The 20,549-nt window shown below is 38.9% G+C and overlaps 1 protein-coding gene across 1 annotated transcript in view; it reads right to left on the bottom strand.

The window, feature by feature from the left end:
* tbc1d23 (TBC1 domain family, member 23) overlaps positions 1 to 20,549 on the bottom strand; it is a 63,366-nt gene that overhangs the window by 22,732 nt on the left and 20,085 nt on the right. The window contains exons 7-12 of the mRNA XM_080203568.1: positions 18,843 to 18,889; positions 11,268 to 11,371; positions 7,341 to 7,463; positions 6,250 to 6,342; positions 2,645 to 2,815; positions 2,292 to 2,334 (exon numbers count right to left, since the gene is read on the bottom strand). Coding sequence (XP_080059694.1) covers positions 2,292 to 2,334; positions 2,645 to 2,815; positions 6,250 to 6,342; positions 7,341 to 7,463; positions 11,268 to 11,371; positions 18,843 to 18,889 — 581 coding nt within the window. The remainder of the gene's footprint in view (positions 1 to 2,291; positions 2,335 to 2,644; positions 2,816 to 6,249; positions 6,343 to 7,340; positions 7,464 to 11,267; positions 11,372 to 18,842; positions 18,890 to 20,549) is intronic.

Raw genomic sequence — 20,549 nt, 5'->3', positions numbered from 1 at the left:
AAGCTGTCGATCAATGTCTTCTACCTCAGTATATATATTAGAACAGATGAGAATTATACAATGTTGACTGTAAATAATATGACTGATTCATAAAGACAAAGCTCAATTTAGCAGGAACACTTCTCAAGTTTTTTTGGGCTACATTGATAATTATCAACTCAACCATCATCACTACCCAACTAAAAAGTTTTACTGTTTATAACATTGATGAAAGAAGCTGAAAAAGAGGGAAGGGGCTGAATCCAAACTCTGGATTATCTAATTTCAACCAGACAGTGCAGAGGCTGTACCACCAACCTTCCACCCCTGCTTTATGACAGGACAGAATCACAATTGCTAATATTTCTACTTCCAATTTCTATCTAACAGTTTGAGCTGGCAATGCATTTTTGGTCAACTGGCAACAGAACCAATCTTGACAAATTGGCCTATTGACAGATGTGATTAATAATCACATGGATGAAGAGTCAAGAGGGAAATCAACAGTCATGGAACTAAAGCTCAAGCAAAAAGCCATTACCTGAAGGAGGGGATTGAAAATTAACAGGAATTGACAAGTTAATAAAATAGCTGAATAATTCCATTTATTTTGTTTGACATAGGACCTGCTGCTCTGATGAATGCCTGACGCTACTTTGCACTACCTTAACCCAGTAAAATCATTAAACACTTTAAGGTCATTGCTCATTTTTACAAGTGTTTGCCTCTTAGATACCTGTGTTATGCTAAAGCACAACTGTTCAAAAACCAGATTTTCACCTTGATTACATACTGACAAATACCAAAAATGGTGCATAATTTGTTAATAATGTATTTCCTAGTCAGTGCACCAACTAATACAATATTAGTGTAAATAATTTACAAATAAAGCAGTATTTTCTACATTTCATTACTGTTTCATGTCTGAAAATAAAAAGGTTGCTCTGGGACAGTCTCGATGTCTATGATAAACAAAGGAACAGATCACCAAGTCTAAGGGTGAAATGGTTTGGAGGAAAAAGATTCCAAAAAAAAAGTGCAGCTTCCAACAGCGACCAAGGACACCAAATGTATCAGAGCCTTCTCACAATGTTTTGTATATTTAATGTTCTAAAGCAAAGGAAAGTTACAGTTGGTGAGAGGAGAGATATGTTTAACATTACAGCCACTACTACAATTTTAGCTCTCATATAGTAAGACATGGAGTTTTAAATTTATTGCAATGATGAAATTACTATATAAAAAAGATCAGATAGTATTATACAATTTTTCATGTGACTGATTTTAAAGACAATAAAATATTGTAAAAATCAAAATGATTTTTTGTGATACAGAATCTAGCACCAGCTCATCCTCAGAAATTCAACATAACGTAGTAACTACAGAAGCAGCTGTAAAAAATAGAATTTCCCTTTGGTTGTCAAATAATGACAAAATCAAGATTGATATAATCGGTCATTTTCTCTATGCTTGATTTTTTTAAAATGTAGTCATATTGAGAATTAAGTGTACTGATATTTTAAATAATCATAGTGGTAAAATATAATCTCTCTTACTCACACTACAACTTCCTTTACATAAAACAATGAAGGAAGACTCTGTCAGAAAACAGCATGCTAATTGGCAAGAAATAAAATTAAGTTGGGTCAACAGGACAGCAATGGCAATCACTAAATGCTGGAGAATAAATATTATGAATAAATAATATGGTGACGAAAATGGAACAAGCAACAGCTGCGCAATATAAAATTAGAACGAGTGAAGTAGTTGCTGAGGAACGAAAATACACATATTGAATTTCAACAACTGCATCAAACTTACTAGGATCATAATTTAAAACATTGTGTGTACTGTCAGATTCCAAAACCGTCAGAAATTGACCACATTTTTATTGACCAACATTACAATATTGTTTTTATTGCTAGTTCCCAATAGTTGGCCCTTTGACAGCAATTTTTCCAACATTTAATTATACATGTACTTTTGCATAATAATACCAATAGCGGCAATATTGTGCCTCAGCTATTGATTGTAAAGGATAAAGACAAATTAACTTAAAACAAGAATAGAAATGTTTACATAAAGTCATGGCAAAGTCCTCTAAAGTTCTATACGCATATTTTCTAAATTAACCTGTCAAAGTACTGATATTTTCAACAGAAACAAATCATGAAGCAGCTTTGGGAATATGACCTTATTAAGCAAATGAGAATTTGGAGACCATCAATATTTTGGTGCAATATTAAATAGATTTGTTCAGTAGAACTAGCTTTTGCCAAATTAAAAGAAAATTTCAAAGACTGAAGACTTACCCATAAAGCCCCCTCTGGCAATGCTAACATACTCCTTGTTTTTCTAGAATATAGAAACATAAACTCAAACGCTGCCCTTTGATGTTCAGTATAGAGGCAGAACTAGCAAGAATGTAATCAAATATGAACGCTCATTACAGAATTATACAAACTAAATGGATCAATTGTGGAGAAGAATTAATATAGCCAAGTTTATACTGGAATGCCTCAAGCAGTTATTTGACATTTTTAAAGGATTGATGAAAACGACCATGCAAAGTCAAGTTAAGGATCAACCCAAGCATAAGAATAATACAAATATCTTGCTCAAGTGGAACTGGAAATGAAGTAAACATCATCGCACTTCAGCTCACCTGAAGAAAGTGAGCCAGCACCATGTTCATGTACATGTCCTCCTCCTCTCGGCCACTTCCCATGAAGCACAGATGTTCACCGCTTGCTACTGACCCTGACTCAATTGACTGTTTTTGTGCTTCCAAAAGAGATTTAACTGAAAGTGCAAACTCTGCAGGGTTTTGCAGCATCTGTGGAGAATGGAAAGAATCCCATTAAGTTGTCAAAAGGTCTGCAAGATATGTGGTCACTCGGAATTGCAATTACATTGTACACAAAAATAAATAAAAATGAGCACATCTTATTTATTCAAAGCACATTGCAACTGAAATGCTCTGTCCTTGTCTTAACTTGAAGTTTTCTTTAAGAAGCTTACAAGAAATTAAATTTTGGTTGAATTGAAAAACCTCAAATTGGCTAATCACCTGCTTTCCTATGGTGAAAACTTCCTAATCTTCACTTTCTTAGATATTCATACAATTTTGATAAAGAAATATATCTCACACTAACTACTCCAAATCCCTACACTTATTATTGAAAGGGTAAAAAGAATTAGCCAGCCTGTCAACTTGTTTCAAGTTTGCTATTTCTCTCTAGTTCTATTTATTTTATTTTATGCATTCCTCTCAGTGATTTAAAACTTCTGCCACAAAATTAAGCTCAAATCTATGACTGCCTTCACTGCCAGACCAAGACCAAAGTAACAATGAGGCAAAAGCATTTTTTTAATTCATTCGTTGGAGATGAGCATCACTGGCTAGACAGCATTTATTGTCCATCCCAAGTTGCCCTTGAAGGGCAGTTGAAAGTCACTGCTGCAGCTCTGGAGTCACATGTAAGCCAGAGTGGGTAAGGACGGTAGATGTCCTTCTCTAAAGGACATTAGTGAACTAGATGAGTTTTTCTGACAATTAGCATGATTTCATGGTCATCAGTAAACTCCTAATTTTTACTGAGTTCCAATTCTAACATATGTCATGGTGGGATTCAAACTCTGGTCCCCAGAACCTTAGCTGAGTTTCTGGATTAATAGCCTAGCAATAATACCACTAGACTATCGCCTCCCCCAAGGGAGACACAATATGCCAAATGCACAACACTTAATATCCCAAATATGACCGTATCAAATGATCTACAAAGTCAGATAACTTTTGATCAAGTGTTCACTTCCAAGATTATCCTGTTGGAAGTTGCTTCTGTTTAATGTGAAGCATATTTTTCTACTTGAATTGGAACTACCCTAGTCCATCAACACTGGTTACTGTCATTTTCCAAGAATCCTTTGAAAGTTTCTCTCAAGCTTTCCAGAGGATTAGGACCCAGAGAGAAACATTTTGGAATCTGACCCTGCAAAGCAATTACGCATCTCATATTTAAAATTCCTGCAAGTTTGCCAAATGTAATGCAACCGTTCCTCCTGTTGATTGGGGGAGTGTGTTGGAAGGTAGGTCTGCTGAGGAACAGTGGAGGATCTTTAAGGAGATCTTTCTTGGTGCTCAGCAGAGATTTATTCCGATGGTTAAAAAGGATCGGAGGAGGAGAGGTAATCAGCCGTGGATAACGAAGGAGGTGAAGGAAAGTGTTAAATTAAAAGCGGATGCGTTTAGAGTAGCTAAGAGTAGTGGGCGAGAAGAGGATTGGGAGAGGTTTAAATGTCAACAAAGAATGACAAAGAAATTGATAAAGAAGGGTAGGATAAACTATGAAGCTGGGCTAGCACTTAATATAAAAAAGGATAGCAAGAGTTTTTATAAATACATAAAAAGGAAGAGGCTGGCGAGGGTGAACGCTGGACCCTCAGAGGATGAGGGGGGGACTTAGTGGTAGGGGATGGGGAGATGGCTGAGGCCCTGAATAACTTTTTTGTTTCGGTCTTCACGGAGGAGGACGTGAATAATTTGCCGGATGTTAGTGATGGAAAGATGGTAGGAGTGAAGGGCCTGAATGACATTATTGTTACTAGAGAGGCGGTGCTCGACAGACTGGAGGGACTGATTGTGGACAAGTCCCCAGGACCAGATGGAATGCATCCAAGGGTTCTAAAGGAAATGGCGGAGGTGATAGTGGATGCCTTGGTGATTATTTTCCAAACATCGCTGGATTCCGGGGAAGTGCCGGAAGATTGGAAAACGGCTAATGTTACCCCATTGTTTAAGAAGGGTGGCAGGCAAAAGGCGGGGAATTATAGGCCGGTTAGTTTAACGTCTGTTGTAGGAAAAATGTTAGAATCCGTGATCAAGGAGAAAATAGCGAGGCATCTTGAGAAGAATTGTTTGGTAGAGCAGACACAGCATGGTTTCATTAAGGGGAAGTCGTGTCTGACGAATTTATTGGAGTTCTATGAGGATGTGTCTAGGGCGGTGGATAGAGGAGAGCCGGTGGATGTGGTCTTTCTGGATTTTCAGAAGGCGTTTGACAAGATGCCTCACAAGAGGTTATTGCAGAAGGTCAGGGGGCATGGAGTTGGGGGTAGGGTGTTAGCATGGATAGAGGATTGGCTGTCAAATAGGAGGCAGAGAGTGGGGGTCAATGGGTGCTATTCGGATTGGCGGTTGGTGACTAGTGGAGTGCCCCAGGGGTCGGTGCTAGGGCCTCAGCTATTCACCATTTATATAGATGATCTGGAGGAGGGAACCGAGTGCATGGTGTCGAAATTTGCTGATGACACCAAGATTGGTGGAACAGCAAATTGTGCGGAGGGTGTGGAGAGTCTGCAGAAGGATCTAGGTAGGTTGGGTGAATGGGCCAGGAAATGGCAAATGGAATTTAATGTTGGCAAATGTGAGGTTGTCCACTTTGGTAGGAATAATGGTAGGAAGGACTATTACTTACGGGGCGAAAAACTGCAGCATGCGACGGTGCAGAGGGACCTCGGGGTCCTTGTGCATGAGTCGCAAAAACCCAGGCTGCAGGTGCAGCAGGTGGTCAGGAAGGCGAATGGGATGCTGGCCTTCATAGTGAGGGGGATTGAATATAAAAGTAGGGAGGTCTTGCTGCAGCTGTATAGGGCATTGGTGAGGCCGCAGCTGGAGTACTGTGTGTGCAGTTTTGGTCGCTGCACTTACGCAAGGATATTTTGGCCTTGGAGGGAGTGCAGAGGAGGTTTACTAGGCTGATTCCGGAGTTGAGGGGGTTGAACTATGAGGAGAGGCTGAGTAGACTGGGCTTGTACTCGTTGGAGTTTAGAAGAATGAGGGGAGATCTCATTGAGACGTACAAGATGTTGAATGGGATTGATAGGATTGAGGTGGAGAGGCTCTTCCCGCTCAGAAAGGACAGAAGGACTAGAGGGCACAGCCTCAGGATAAAGGGGGTGCAGTTTAGAATGGAGTTGAGGAGGAGCTTCTTCACTCAAAGGGTGGTGAATCTCTGGAATTCTCTGCCCGTTGAAATGGTGGAGACTGCCTCGCTCAATATTTTTAAGACGTGGGTTGATAGGTTTTTGATAGGCAAGGGGATTAAGGGTTATGGGGAGAGGGCGGGAATGTGGAACTGAGACATGACAGATCAGCCATGATCTTATTGAATGGCGGGGCAGGCTCGAGGGGCTAGATGGCCTACTCCTGCTCCTATTTCTTATGTACACGTAGCATGCATTCATATTTCATTATATATTTTTATTTACCAGGTCTGAATCCAAATGAAACGCTGTAGAAAGGTGCCCAGCATTGTACTGTTCTGCAGGTCGACAATCTACTACAAAGAAGCGAACTCCATCCTTGAAAGTGAAAAAAAACAAAGAAGTAAAGTGCAGATATAACAAAATGTATTTGCATTGCAGTGTAAAAGGTTACAGCTGTATTATTTCATGATAACAAACCGCATCAACAATGAACTGTGGTGGGTATAATTCCCATATTACAATCTTTCAAACTACACCATCTAGATATTCTCAAGTATCCAATCCAGAGGCGACTTCTTGTATGTTATGCTCAGCATATCTTCTAATCCTATCTTTTAATCATTCTATTCTTCTAAAATGTCACTAACAATGCTTTGATTCAATTTCTTACAGATTTGGTGCATTAAACTGAAAGTTCTCTTCACCTGGCTACAACTGTATCACTACATTCTGCACTCTCATTTCCTTCTTTATGAACAGTATGCTTTGTCTGCATAGTGCGCAAGAAACAATACTTTTCACAATATGCTAATACAGGTGATAATAATAAATCAAAAAGATATCAAAGAACACAGTCTCATAATTTACATCACCATTTAGCTAACTGCAAAGTTAAATGGAACTTCAGACATTCTAGATTCATCTTTTCTCTCACCATCTTCATTTAACTTGCACCACCATCTTTTCTGCCAGTTAATCGTTAATCATCCTGCCTTAGCCCCAGCAGACTTTCTCCTTTTTGTTCTTTTGTTCCCTCCATCCTTTCACTGACAACATAGTTGCTTAAAAGCTGGAGCACCTCAAATACTTCACAGTTCAAATGAATGGTCAACCGAAAACTTCAATTCTGTTTCTCTTCCCACAGATGCTGCATTTGCTATTCTGAATTTAAATTTCAGGCATCCACTGTGTTTTTGCTTTTATATAAATAGACACTCTGTGTCAGTGAGGTACACTTTGTATAAAATAAATCATGATGCTTTGTGCGTCAATGAGAACAAATATTGACAGATAATATTAATAACGTGGCTTTCTGTCTATTGAACGATTTTGTTTAATGAGTTAGCTTGTGCACAAGTATTTGTATATCTTACCCCTTGCTGTTGATTTGCCTGTAGTATTTCGGATACGGAAACGGGCAGGCATAAAGCTTGACTCAGATCCGTCTCATCATCCTTCAGGCCCAGCAGATTACTTCCGAACAGGTTTTGGTTATCCTGTCAAGAGTAAATTATTCATCAAAAACAAGTATATGCTAATAGTTTTATTTCTGATTAGAAATATCTGCAAATGAGCTGGAAGTAACAGCCTGGATTTTGTGGTTGTAATAACAATGAAACTGTCAGCATCTGCCATTTCTTTTACTTTGCAAAACTGACAGAAGATCCAGGTGTCCACACGTGCACAGTTAAATGCAGTTGCACAGTGCACTTTTGAAACTGTCAGACAGAAATCAATAAATTTCAGAATTATAGTGAATTTCCACTTTGTACACTATTTTCGCATTGTAAAAGCCCTAGAAAATGTTTCACCTTGTTGGATTAGATGGCTTACACTTTTTCTCATCATACTATGATCTTTCCCTCGAAGCACAAACAAGAGAAGAATGCTCATTATTTACTGCCTGCTAGATTGCTATGTAACACTGGGAGGAAACCAAGCACAAGGAGAATCTGTGAATTTAAAAATAATCTCAATTCCTGTTATGCATAAGATCAGACAGAAAAAAAGCGCAAAGCTAAATTCTGCACAAGTGAAAATAGGATTTTGGTTCATATATTTGTTACGTAGCAAGTTCTTCATAGTATCTATACTGTGCTTTAAACATGGCACAGAAGCTTTATGCTTCCCGAAGTCATCCTATATCATTCTTCCATGTCCAAACTTAATTCAGCACTTGAATCCCTCAATTACTTGGTTATTCCTCAAAAATGATGTACTCATTCTCCAATATTCATTTTTTAAACTGAACAGAATTTCAGAAATATTAACTTTTTTTGAACAAGTAATGATCGCATTTTTGCAGGAAAATTTATAGTCATCTACTTTGGTATAGAACCAAAAAGAAATTACGAAAAGTCTTCTACAGGATCATTGTACGTAATGCTCACCTGGAATAACCTCTGTAGTTGGGAAGGAGAGGTACCCCCGTTATTGGTATCGAGAATGATTTTTGGGTAGCTCTCGATTTTATGGCAGCTGGAGTCAAAAGAGGGTCTGTCAAAGAGAGAGCGCCAGCAAATCAACTCAGTGCCAACTGATGTTGGCAATGTGACTACTGTTGTCAACCTCTTCATCTGAGAATTTTTCGGAAAATAAAACTCTGGCAGCCCTGACTTCTGTAACAATTTGAGAACTTCCATGATGGGATTTGCTTATTTAAAAAAAAACTCTAATAAGTTGCAGTCATTCACCTTCACAAGATAGCAAAACAAGTTACCATATCAGTACACAAAAAAAAACTGGATTTTGTATTAATTAACAAAGCAGCAATTCACCAAAGATCCTTAGACAACACCCTCCAAACCCATGACCACTTCCACCTAGAAGGACAAGAGCAGCAGATATGTGGGAATATCATCCGCAACTTCCCCTCCAAGCCACTCACCACCCTGACTTGGAAATACATTGCCATTCCCTCATGGTTGCTGGGTCAAAATCCTGGAATTCACTCCCTAACAGCATTGTGGGTCAACCCACAGAACATGGACTGCAGCAATTCAAGAAGGCAGTTCACCACCGCTTTCTCAAGGGCAACTAGGGATGGACAATAAATGCCAGTGATGCCTGTGTCACACAAATTAATTAATTTTAAAAAACTGATGTTAACAAGACCAACCATCTGGTGGAACAAAAGGTCTCTTGATCTGTGTAACTACATTCCCCACTCTAGTTTCTTATTAAAGACGCTGATGCTTGACAAAGAAGCAGGAATTAAACACTTTTCCCTCGAGGGAGAAAAGATACACAAAAAAGAAGAAAGCCAAGATGTATCATAAGAACATAAGAAATAGGAGCAGGAGTAGGCCAACTAGCCCTTCGAGCCTGCCCCGCCATTCAATAAGATCATGGCTGATCTGTCTTGGCTCAGTTCCACATTCCCGCCCTCTCCCCATAACCCTTAATCCCCTCTCATCAAAAACCCATCAACCCGCGTCTTAAAAATATTTAGCGAGGTAGCCTCCAGGGATTCACCACCCTTTGAGTGAAGAAGTTCCTCCTCAACTCTGTTCTAAACCGCACCCCCCCTTTATCTTGAGGCTGTGCCCCCTAGTCCTACTATCCTATCCTTGAAGCACAACTTCTTGCAGAATGTTTGCAAGAACATAAAAACAGTTAACTTTCTGCCAAATAAAAGTCCAAAATATATTTAATGAAACAACAGAATTAATAAAATCGAGAGGACACAAGCAAAAAACATTGAAGACTAACTCTAAAGCTCAACCAAAGCACAGTCTTAAACTCCACAAGATCAGTGAAACCCATAAAAGTCAATATTAAGGGGAAAATAAAGCTAAGATTATTTGTTAAATTTCTTAGTTTATAAACATAAAACACATTAGCATTCAAATTCGCTCAAATTCCCTCACAACACTTTTGCCTTGTTTCACAGCTGGATACCAGACTTCATAAATGGGACAGAATTCTACTGAACCAAAACCAATATTGACCATCCATGAGTTAGCATGCCCACTGCTAACAATCAGCTATATTCATGGTACACTGCTCACTGAAGAATATTCCCTGCTCACTACTCATTTAAGAATACATGCCAAATTCACCTGTACTTTTCAAAAGTTTATAGAATAAAACTGTTGGACCAAAGCATGCAGATTCAAGCTTAAAAAGAGTTTAATAACCAGAAATCACATTACATGAAATATTTAGAAGTATGAATCTAAAAATAACTTGAATCTATAATATGTAACATGCACATTTTAACATGGGTTTTTAAATGCAATAATAAGGCCTTTCAATGGCCACATCATTTTGTCTCGACAGACTTTTAAAGAGATGTAAATATATGGCATACACATTAGTTCACCAATGGAGTTCTGATGCCAGTCAGAACAGAAGTTGAGCAATTCAAGCTGTGATTTGCTTGATAATTACTTCATGTTTTATCTGTTTCTTTTCAACCAAACTACTTAAAGAAAATTTATATATTGTTCCTGTCCCATGTATTCTTTATGGTTCTTTGAGACTAACGTTAGCAAAGTATGAACTCCTCTGATAGCCAAGGATTAGGGAGAAATAAAATTGCTTGCTCTTCTGTCTGTCCATATCAGTGTGTTAAATTCACAGTCCTAGACATCAAAGCAATATTTTAAACAAGGACATTCATCACTTTCTCAGTAATACTGAATGCAATTCTGATTTGCGCATGATAGAGGGCATCTTTTCCATTACAATCATAGAATCCTACAGTGCAGAAGGAGACCATTCAGCCCAACGAGTCTGCACTAACCACAATCCTGCCCAGACCCCATCATCCCATATTCCCATGCACTTACCCTAGCTAGTCCGCTGATACTAAGGGACAATTTAACATGGCCAATTCACCTAACCAGCACATCTTTGGATTGTGGGAGGAAACTAGAGCACCAGGAGGAAACCAGGGGGAGAATGTGCAAACTTCACACAGACAGTGACCCAAGCCAGGAATTGAATCCAGGTCCCTGGTACTGAGAGGCAGCAGTGCTAAGCACTGTGCCAACATGCTGCTCATCATTTTACAACTCCAGTTATTTTAAAAACAAGATTAAAGAAAGGACGAAATTCCTGCCTTGCCATGTATTTTCTAAATAGAAACATGTTTTTCTTTACGATGGCATTTGGTATTAGTTCAAATTTATGTTGCCAAAAGTGTTATTTGTATGATTTGCTTTATTTTCTTAAAAAGCAAATATACATATTTTAGAAGAAGAATCCTGCCTAATCTGAAACTTGATCATGTTTATTTGGTACGTATGGATGAAAAAGGAAAGCCGAAAACATTTGCTCTTCAGAAATATAAGTACCTTTCTAAAGGAAGCGGGTGTTCGGGCATAATAATACAGTGCCAATGAATAAAGATCCTCGATATCTTCGGTCTCCAGGTTGCATGGAACACTTTCAAGTGATCCTGAAACACAAACATATGTTGTACTGGGCTCACAAACACATTCTGACAACAAAGTGTGTTTTAGTAAAACAATTTGGTATTCCTTTGGAAATCTCCTTGCTTGGAATCAGGAATTGAACTAGTGATGGAGACCCAACATCATTTTAACAGAAGCCAAGCACAGTAAAGTGTTTTTAGTGTGTTGCTTAAAAATATAATTTAAAGAACTGTACAAGCTCTTAGATACCTACATATTTTGGTTTTGCATCTAGCATGCATAATACATGCATGCGCATTATTGATAGACATTAATCGAGTTAGCTTTGCATTCAGAACATAAATAATTGAACAGGTTGGGGACACAACTTAAAATTAATCTATACAAGGTCTGAAAATAGTTTTCAATAAAGAAAGGGAAGTGTGTTTATTTCTTGTTTAGGATAACAAGCTAAAGTATGAACTTTATTTGAAGTAACGGACCGAAGAAAATGGTGCAACTATATTCAAGGGTTTGATTATTAATGCAGCTATACATATATGGTTTTTAAAATTTGGATGAAAGATAAATATTGATTTGTCTATCTACAATGGGTAAGGAGAGTATTATTTATTTATGCAAACAAATTAAAGAGCTCTCATTCTGCAATCACTGTGCGTTTCTCAAACCTTTCAACAGCCATGTGCATGCCTGCCCCATAATTTCTTTCAGCCTTACAACAGCATAATTGCTGCCTCACTGGGAGTAATATGGCAAATTTCCAAAATAAGCAAACATTTACTGTTTTCTGATCCCATAACCCTGACCCTTCCCTTAGAACTGAACATGGAGATTCATATACATAAACATCTTTATTTATACATTTTTAGATTATGCCAATAAATATAATTCCCCATGTTATTCCTTGAAAGAAGTTTTAAAAAACAGGAAAAACACTCATCTAGCTGAAAATAAAAACACAGCATTTACTTTTCTCTAACTGCATCAGTTTGTCTTTCCCACAGCTCCCTGACAGCATTGTGACAAGATTATGATGGAATTGGCAGGGAACACCAAGTTATCCAGAGTATCATACCAGTGATAAAGAAATATCACTCTCATTGGTAAAATAGCTGTAGTTCAAAGAATCAACATAGCAAAACATCAAGGGTACTCTAGAATATCATACCCATGATAAACTCTGGACAATTTTTAAGCACTATGATAAATAATTCATCCCAACTTTAATCAATCCAGGGGAGAAACAAATCATCATAGTATTTTGCTTTAAACACCTTGCAAACAATTTACTATTTGAAATAGCCTAAATTAATTGACATCTCCAGCAGTTAATTATGCCAGTACAAAGTGAAACACACCAATTAGTAAATGAAAACAACCGTTGTATCAAAAGCATATGCTGGCAGAGCACAGTTTTTGCAAAACATCGTGGTTTACTCACACTGACATGATAAATAGGGACATTTCTATTCTGTTCTATGAGGCTTACTAGCTCAGAGTAAATCATCACATCAAATCACAATCTCTGCAGCTTGGAAAGCCACGACTATGCATTTTTCTTCTTTTTATCTGTGCATGTTACAAAAACAACAGATGGCCCAAAAAATTATCATGCTTTAAACCTTGCTCTTCAACATTTTTGGCGAACCTGTGTCATACCTCCTCTTGGGTCAACATATTTTTCCTGAAGTCAGGTGCTCAACATTGAATGCAGTTCTCCACAGGGGGTTTGACCAACGCTTTGCTGTAACATTCTGAGCAAATTGCAGTTTTAGTGAGTGGAAATGGGGAAGTTTGGCTACAAGTACAGTACAGAAGGTGGGGCATGGAGTAATAAAGGCATGAATTCTCATCTCAGCTGCAACGGAGGAAATTGGGATTACTGCAAAAAAGGAATAAATCCTGATGGCAAAGTACATGGGAACCAAGACTCAGCTGAGGAAGAAGCAACATGTCCTTCTGCCCTACTACCGAACTTAGCTTAACGGAGCAATTCTTGAGGTTGATACAGTTAAGAGCAGAAGCACATAGAAAGTGACAATAGCAAAGAATATAGCTTCAGTTTTGTCTCATTCAAACTGGGGGAAATTTTAGCTTATCCAAGGAGTACTTTCAGACAGTTTTGTACAGTCTATATTTAAATGTTATATTCCTACATTTTTACCAGAAACTGTAATGCATTATAAACGGATGTCTGCTTATAATGATTTAGAGGTTATAATATTGCACAATAAGATCAGTTTTAAGAGGTAATCTTGATTGATGACGAGAGTTTTGTATTAATTGTTACCTCGAAAGGCCCTCAAACCCATTCCAAACAAATTAAACATTATTAGATATATCAAGTCAATTTGCCTTGAACTTCTGAAAAGAAGCAGATACAGTTTTGTGTAGGTCAGAACTAATTAATCATTAATACTGATTAATTTTATTTCATTTATAATTCCACAGCAGAGACCATGGCCAGAATTCTCTCAAAAAAAATTCTAAGTGCCGGATTTGTGGGAAAACTGGAGAAATTCATGCTGTTTTTTCCAGTGGGAGTTCACACTGGAATCCCCCCACACTCAGTGCACTGTAGAGGACACCTGCTTGAATATTAAATTTCAGGGGCAGGGCCTATTCCTGCCTGGGAGGCTGAAACCCAGTGGAACTCTGCACATACACCGTGGTCCCAAACTGTCAGCTTCCCATTTACTGGCCAGCTTGATCGGCCACCCCCTGTAATGTTGCGCACCCCCACCGCCCTCCCCCCAGCCCTGACCCCTCCATGCCAATCTGGAGCACCCTGATCTCCCCTTCCCCCCAGGCATTGCCAAGTCCCCCTGCAGTGCAGACACCCCTGGCCCACCCCAATTGTTGGTCTTCCTCCTGCCCTGACCGATCCCTATGCAGAGAGTCAGGTGGGGATGGGGGTTTTCACTATCACCCCCTAGGCCCACCCCATCAGGCCCTGCCCCCTTGGCACTGCCAAAGTGCCCCTTGGGCACGGTCATTTTGCCACCGGCACAGCCAGGGAGTACAGGCTGACATTGCCAGGGTGCTCATGTTCTGATGGCACCATCCCCCTGCCGCCCAACCCACTAGGAGATCCTGATTGTTCCGCTTCACTCCAGCAGGGTCCTCCTAATAGTTCTGAAAGTGGGGACCTACTGTAGACGCCTTTAGAGTGAAATACTCTGGTGGGTTGGGAGGGGCTAGAGGGTCCGGAGAATTCAGTCCTGGGCCCACTGATTACATTGCAATACAAGAGGTATGCTTGCAGCAGAAAGACATGCATGAATCCCACACATGCCTGGCCGCGAGATTCTCCCATCCCACTGCACTAGAAAATTAGCACGGTGAGATGGGAGAATCACCTCCCCGGGTTTTGTTTTAAAAAGAAAAGCTGGAATTGTTCAAATCATAATGCAGGAGATTTGCATCACTCTTTAGGTTCTAATAATGCTGACCTATTACTTTTTTTTGTTAAATATTAATTAAGGAAACATAGTATCATTAGATTTCTGATGCTGTATTACCTTCTAGTACAAGAACAAAAGCTGTGCTCTGCAAAAGTTAATCTTGCACCAGGTCTATGTTATTACACACAGCCTGTCCCTTGGTTGTCCTCTAATCAACAATGGCCAAAATAAACAGTAATCCAGTTTAATATGCAAGCCAGTCAAACCATCAAGATTACTGCCAACTCAGCAAGTTAGAGTGTACAGGGTTGCAAGTATACTGGGCTACAAAGTACCAATATCTCTGCAACTTGCATGCAACTTTACCTTGTGCAGGAATTGTGCGACAGGTAATAGCAATTCTTCTCAACATGTACCACCATAAATTCTATTTCTCACATTAGGGCTCTTATTTTACTGTCAATCCAATTAAAGTGTTACACAGCTTCAAATAACCATCAGACCACACCCCAAAAATGAATAGAGTGGGTTGCTGAAAAACTGCTGCAAATACGGCAAACACTGACATTGTCACATGAACGTGAGGAGACATAGAAGGTAGAGGTAAATCAATTATCTTTTTTAACAAGTCCAGTGTAAGGGTGCAGTACAGAGAACCTGAACATTTTTGAAACCCGTGTGCAATAAGGTGTGGAAAGCCAAGTTTAATTTTTTATAACTTTTTCCGCAAAGCATTTGTACTAATATTTTCTCACAGGGTAAAATCATGCTGAAGTTTTCATGTTTTACTTGTGCTGGGGCATGTTACAATGTTACAACATGCGGGGATGTGCTGCTTACACTCACAGCGCTGTGATCAACTAACCTTGGCAGAGATCATTTAACTCGTGGACAGCGCATGATCAGAGGTCAGAACCAATTCGAGTCAGCCACCTCTGCAAATGTGTTTAATTAACCAAAGTAAGTAAATGGGTGTTCTTTGGAGTAACGTATAATAGTGATTGTGTAAGAAAAAAACAGAAGACAATGACTGGTATCATGTAAGCCAGAGAAGGAACTCCTAATAAACACATATGCTTGTGCCAGACCACGAGGTGTCAGAGAATTCTTGAACCTAACAAAGGGGAAGTAATGTTCTAATTTTTGGCTCAGATTTATACTTTAACACAGCAACATATTAAGAGACTTATTCCTGAGCCCTCCCTCTATCCAGCCACTAAACTGGTGCAGCACAGCAGAAGTCCACAACTATGAAAATCTGGATTTCCTAAGTCACCTGGGAGCTGACTCACTGTAAATGTGTCTCTGACAAGGCCAAATAATTTCAGACGCACTTGAAAAATCAGTGTGGCTTTAGCGATAATCAGGATAACTGCCTGCTGCTGGAGTAGCTAGCTGCCTGCTAATGGAAGTAGCTAGGAGATTGTAATTGAGAGTCGGGTCCAGCACTGAAAGGCATATTGTACATGGAATCTTTCGCCCTGCCCCGAGGGCCTTGTGATTGGTGAAGATTGAGAGGTAGGTCATAATTCCATCATTGTTGGGTGTCTGCCAATATGAGGATAAAGATGAAGACTGTCTCCAATTTTATTTAAACAGTACCATCTGTTCAAAATCTACTTTTGGTGAAGGCCAGCCTCCACAACTTCTCCAGTTAGCATTAAAAGATGTTAAAAGAACTCTAGACCCAGCTGTCTCAGTTTCTACCCATTTCACAACATCGTTGCAAAAAGGAAACAATAAGCTCATTAGTCAACAGTGAAGGACTTCCCCTTCCAACAGGAATTAAGTAAAAGGTAATTCACCAACTGTAGAATATTACTTCCAAATTATTCCTAACAATGTTAGATATTCCATTTAATGTATAACATTGTTAGGAATAATTAAATGGAATACATTAAATGGAATATCTATGTCCAGATTGAAACATGATTTATTATAAATCTTTATCGTTTGTAAATCTTTAATGAGGTTTTTCATGGTCGGGTAGAGACTTGCAGCATGGAAGCTAGGTGCTGGCAATCTTGAGTGTGACGATGCAACATAAACCACTGCACAAATGGAAGAAATACTGCAGTTCAAGTGGTACATTATCATTCCAGTTTAAAAGTTTTAAGTTTGTTTATTAGTGTCACAAGAAGCTTACCTTAATACTGCAGTGAAGTTACTGTGAAAATCCCCATTTGCCACACTCTGGCACCTGTTAGGGTACACCGAGGGAGAATTTAGCACAGCCAATGCACCTAACCTGCACATCTTTGGATTGTGGGAGGAAACTGGAGCACCCAGAGGAAACTCATGCAGACACGAGGAGGACGTACAGATTCCGCATAGACAGTGACCCAAGCCGGGAACTGAATCCCAATCCCTAGTGCTGTGGGATAGCAGCACTAACCACTGTGCCACCTGCATTGATGTCATTATTATTTTGTTTTTGGAACAGATTAGCCACTGATGATCCAGTGTGAAACAAATCCTTATATTCATTTTTGATAGTACTTTATTAGTCCATTTCCCAGGTGCATGGATATGGCAGTTATGATACTCAACCAGGAGTCCAGAGACCTGGGCTAATAATCCAGAGAAATACCAATATGGCAATTCATTGGGTTGCTGGAAGGAAGCATGTTATCTTTTACCAATCTGACCTTGGTGATTCCCACACCAAAATCATTAAATATTAGTTCTGCAGTCAAGTGAACTAGCAAGCCAGTCATTTGTATTTGATCATCGGCAGTCCAAGGTAACAAGCCTTTCACCACTTTTTAAAGACAACTAAAGGTGGGAAATAAACGTCAGTGGTGCACATCCTTATAATTTGCTTGAGGTTAATCTCCCGTAGCTTCATTCATGAGTAGAAACAAGGAATTGGGATTAGGCAAGTCTGCATATGTACACAAAGTCTTTTCCAGGATTTTCCTCACTATTACTCTGCCAGGAAGCTCTTTCCCTGTCCAATCACTGAATTTAAGAATTTCCCAATATCCATCCCAAGTCTACCTAATGATTTGAATTTATGGCTTCTGATTTTTTTCTTGCACATTCATTTGCAGTATATTCTAGACCAAACTTTACCATTCCATTAAGGATGAATTAAAAACTAAACTATAAAATGAGAAAATAGAACCAAGAAAATAAATTGGAAGAAAGAAACCTTTTGACACCTACCAGGGCCATGCATGTGCACAATGTGTGATGAAGCCTGACTATAATGTAAAGAGGTAACATTAAAGGTCAGGGAAAGAAATTAAGCTACAGGTAACGAGAAGTGAATTCCATGCTCTTAGAAAATGTAGTGAGAAATGAAGGGAAGGTATGGCTAATTTTCATGTTGTTTCCCCCCCAATGCGTTTACATTGCAAACATCACCTACATGTTCACCAAGTGAGACAGAAATGGCAGCTAGAAAGGAATTCAACAATGGAATTGATTGAAGTTTCAACATTTCAAGTTTGCATCTTTCTGATACAGACAGGCTTTCTGTCCCATGTTATGATTTCTGACTTGTCACACACAAGATTTTAAAGTTAGGCAGATTTAAAAAAATAGATGTTTCTAACAAAGAAGAGTCAATGTTTAAAATGAAAAATATGTTCCAACATGTATTTTTAATCATGTAAATTTCCTTTGCTGAGCAATTGCTCAGACAAGCAATGTAGAAACTTCAGTAAGATGAAATTGTCTAGGTTTTAAGACTTCTCAAATTTTCTTATCCTTCATTACTTCAATTTTCTCAAAAACTAAAGCTATTTCCTTAAAATAGCAAGCCTTTATGAAACTCTGGGCATTAAAAAAAATCAACTATATATCTTCAGTTGCTGGAAATAGTGGGTATAATTTTAAAATTATATCTGTACTAACTATGACCAAATATTAACCCAGCATGATCACTGTTCAGGAAAAATTTTCACTACTTTATGAATTTTTCATTGACTAAAATACTACATTGATGGACTGGCAACTTTTTTTTGGGGGGTTGAATTATGTGGTCATAACATTGAGCATATAGAAAACGGGACATTAAGAAATTCCCATTACAAACAACACATGCAACTCTAATCGAAAAAAGAGCTTATCTGGGTACACTTACGAATGAGCTCCTCCTTACATTCTGCCTCTTGAGACAATACAATTTCTCTGGGGGAAAAGATACATATATTATGGTACTGGATTTAATACCAATTATTATAAATATACTTTAAAGGGATTTTAGGAGTCAGAAATTATTGGATTCTCAGTTCTTAAATTGGCCAACTAAACAAAAAAAAACTTCCACTGGAACATTTTCCTTCCTATACAGCAACTTGCATGTTTATAGCAGTCGTAATGCAGTAAAACCACTTTCCAAATAGTGTCAATCCTTTCCAGATCTCCATGTTTGAATCCGCAAATCATATTTTCCACCTTTGTCATTGTACTGAAACAGCTCGCGAGATTACAAATGACAACCTGTGACTGAGAGGCTGCCAACCCTCTGTGACCTATTGGCCATACCATCTTCCTCCATCATCAGCTAGATTGGACTGCACTTGCATCATTGTAAAAACACATCTAGTTGGCAAGGTGCTTTAGGGATGAAATCTTCCACCCTTACTTGGTCATGTGACTCCAGACCCATGGCAATGTGGCTGACTGTTAAATGGTTTAGCAAACCATTCTGCTTAAGTTCAATTAGGAATGGGCAATAAGTGCCTACAGTGACGCTCACATCCCCTGAACAAATAAAAAGATATGCAAAAGATATGCTGATGACACACAGCTTTAAATGTCACCACTGTCACCCCCTTAACTCACCTACTGTGACTATATTAGATTACTTATTCAGCATCTAATACCAAATGAAAAAGCATTTCTTTGAATTAAGTATTCAAAAGACCAAAGGAATTATCTTCAGTTCTCACTCTAAACTCCATTCCTTAATCACTAAATTCATCTTTCCTTGACAAGCCTGAGGCTGTACCAGACTGTCCACAACCTTGGTGTCACGTGACCCTGAGGTGAGCTTCTGGCTACGTATGCTCACCAACACCAAGACTGGTTATTTCCATTCTTGTACTATTGTTCAATTCTGCTCCTGGCTCAGAGCTTCTGCTACCAAGACCTTCATCCTTAACTGTTACCTCTTGACTTGACTATCCCAATGCACATTTAGCCAGCCTCTTTCAGTTTACTCTCTGCAAACCTGTGATCACCCAACCCACCACTGCCTGAGTCCTAACTCATACCAAGGCCTGTTCACCCATCACCTCTGTGATCGCTCATCTGCGTTGGCCTGTTATGCAAGGCTCTGATTTTAAATTCTCATTCATGTTTTCAAATTCCTCTGTGGTCATACCCCCCTCCTCTTTCTGTTGTCTCCTACACTCCTTAAACTTTTGAGATATTTATGCACCTCTAAACCTTGGCTTCTTGACCATCCTCGATTTTAATTCACTCCATTTTTGGTAACTGTGCCTTCAGCTGCAAAGGTCCTCCCTCTAGAATACCATGCCACCATCTCTTCATCTGTTTTAAGGCGCTCCAAAAAACATATGCTCTTGGAGCCAGCTTTAGTCATTTGATCTCGTATCTACTTTTCCCTGGTGTGAAATTTTGGTTTATAATGTTCCTATGGAGCACCTTTGAATGTTTTATTACATTAAGGACACTATATAAACACAAACAGTTGCTGCTGTTATGCAAGGTCTCAAGGTTAATAAGACTGCTCTCAGCAAATTTTGATACTAAGCCATGAGATTTTCAGACAAATAGTGAAAAGCTGGGTCAAAGATAGGTTTTAAGAAGCATCTTAAGAAGA

Source organism: Carcharhinus amblyrhynchos, chromosome 15, assembly GCF_965287045.1.
Source record: "Carcharhinus amblyrhynchos chromosome 15, sCarAmb.v2.hapA, whole genome shotgun sequence".
In the NCBI taxonomy this organism is placed as follows: domain Eukaryota; kingdom Metazoa; phylum Chordata; class Chondrichthyes; order Carcharhiniformes; family Carcharhinidae; genus Carcharhinus; species Carcharhinus amblyrhynchos.
This window is presented reverse-complemented; position numbering and strand designations above follow the sequence as displayed.